The 2,586-nt window shown below is 38.3% G+C and overlaps 1 protein-coding gene across 1 annotated transcript; it reads left to right on the top strand.

Annotated features, from left to right (window-relative positions):
• The first annotated feature begins 1,209 nt into the window (after positions 1-1,209).
• LOC140044048 (uncharacterized) lies at positions 1,210-1,701 on the top strand. Its single transcript, XM_072088529.1, has one exon. The coding sequence runs from the start codon at positions 1,210-1,212 to the stop codon at positions 1,699-1,701; it is 492 nt and encodes a 163-aa protein (XP_071944630.1).
• The last annotated feature ends 885 nt before the right edge of the window (positions 1,702-2,586 follow it).

Raw genomic sequence — 2,586 nt, forward strand, 5'->3', positions numbered from 1 at the left:
TTCCAGTTTGCTGTTGTCCAACTCGTTTTCCAGAGTCAACTCTAGTCGCATGCGTCGTTTTACAGTTATCGGCATGATGGCGGCCGTATAGACAACTCCATTTGGAGTTCTAAGTCGAACGCCATTCGTCGGCGACGACGACGACGCAACATCATCATCGCATTGTGGACTGTAGAGACAGCCGAGTGCCATATAGAAACAAATACGTTTCACGTCGCCTTTGATTATGTCAAAAATCGGCACGGGCATCGTCGATACATCGGCGCCGACAAAGTCAGCAACACAGTTTTTATTACGTGAAGAAACGTTCATAAACACATTGTGTTCTGATGCTATATCATCTTCTTGTTGGTACTCCATGAAAACTGGTTCGACCGGGTCTTGCAATTCCAACATTTCCGTCTTTAATATGTCGTCGTCTGTTGAATTGAACGCTAATAGGTTTTCTAAAAACATGTCCATATCGCAATGATCCATGATGACTACTGACGAATGCACGGTGAGCGAGTTAACGTATATAGACCCAAACAGCCAATCAACGTCCAGCTTGAATGAGCGGTGTTGACTACCATTTGAAGATGATGCGTTGTTTTTGTTTTTTTTGTTCACGCTGCTGTTTTTCGTACGTAGAGTGTATTTGTGTACGTGTACATTGGAGAGAAAGAGAATGCTTTTGTCATGCAATCTGTTTCCCGTATAGTGGCGAGAAGACCTAACAATTACCTGATTTCAGCTATACTCGTGACTTTATTATGCTGTATTCCATTCGGTATTATAGGAATCGTGTACAGTGTAGATGTAAGTAATCTATTTCCTCTACAACCTCATCCCATCACCACTTTTTTTATTTTTTTATCTATTTTAGTTTCTATGTTATCTTCACATGTTTATCTACCCGTGCCATTCACCTAGAAATGGCATATTCATTAACTACAAGCTCGTTCATCAATACTTTGAGAAGATTTATTGCCCGAAGAGACCAAATCAAGAAACTTAGATCGGATAATGGTACAAATTTTGTTGGAGCCGACAAAGAGTTAAAGAAGGAGATTTCAGAATGGAACACTCATATGTACTTGCAGCAAAGCGATATTGAATGGGAATTCAACCCTCCAGGAGCGTCTCATTTTGGTGGTGGCGTCTGGGAACGCATGATACGAACTGTGCGCCAGGTTTACGAAAGGAGCACTTAGAGAACAGAACCTGAAAATGGATGATGAAGGTCTCCAGACATTATTTTGCGAAGTGGAAATGATTGTAAACAATAGGCCAATAACTACCTTGTCAACCAATCCAAATGATTTTCGACCATTGACACCAGCCATGTTGTTGACACAATTGCCATTACCACCTGGTGTATTTGACAAACGTGATATTTATGCTCGTCGTTATTGGCTTCAAGTCCAATATTTGAGTAATCTTTTTTGGCAGAGATGGAGGAAGGAATATCTGCCTACTATGCAAGAGCGTCAGAAGTGGTTTAATCCTAAACGCAACTTGGAAATGGGAGATATTGTGCTTGTAGTGGATAACAGTTTACCTAGAAACAGTTGGCTGCGTGGGCGGATAGTGGAGTCTAAAAAGGATAAAAGTGGACTTATTAGATCATGCACAGTAAAAACTCAATTTTCCACCTTGAATCGTCCTATTGCAAAATTGTGTCTACTTGTAAAGGCAACTGAAGAATCAGGGGCAGAATAAACCCATGTGCCTATGACCGGAGGGGCAGTCTACACCCGAGGATGGACACATTAAATAATAAGCAACTATTATGCAGATCAAAGAGGACTTTATAATCGAAATTTAACAATGTTATTCATAGACAAGGTTTAAACTGTTTATATCTGTATAATCATTGTTTTAATCATTAGAGCTAAATAATTGTAATGTTTATTAAATTAAGGGGCCGGTATAGCGTTCCCATTGAACTGAGCTAATGAGGGCGCTAGGCTGGTTGTCTTGGAGAAGTATCATGGCGGCCTTCATGTATGCAGCGTGGTTGTACCTACTAGTACTAGCCCTTTAGTTTCAAGTTTGTTAAAGATATTACATATTTAGAAATTGTATATTCGTAAAGGTTTTCTATTGAGCCACAAAACTTCGGTGAGCTTTGGAGTTATAATTATATTATCTTGTTATTGAATGTTAATGTTATTACTTGAATGTTGTAAGCCTAGCTAATAAATAGTCCTAAATTAATACAGCCTATGACGGCGTGTTACTGATGTTTACATTACTGTGTTTTGCTAGTGCAGAGATTAGGGCCTAGTTGAGACGGGTCCATTTGATTATTGTATGTTGTTTGAATAATAATACTGTATAAGGAAATTGCTATACTTAGTGTATATTGTATTGATAAAGGACTTAGAATTGTTAATTAGTTGATGTTGCTAAAGCACGGGTACTGCCCAAATTTTCATTGATTGATGTTTAATTATTGTTTTCTTATTTTATTATATTTAGTGAATCCCTCTCGATACGAAGTGACAGCGATATTGTATGCATGTTAAGAGCAAGATAATCAGGATTAAAGTTATATTTTGTTTCTCTCAACCAAGTTTGTCATGTTTGTTTGTATCATACTTG

Source organism: Antedon mediterranea, chromosome 3, assembly GCF_964355755.1.
Source record: "Antedon mediterranea chromosome 3, ecAntMedi1.1, whole genome shotgun sequence".
NCBI lineage: Eukaryota > Metazoa > Echinodermata > Crinoidea > Comatulida > Antedonidae > Antedon > Antedon mediterranea.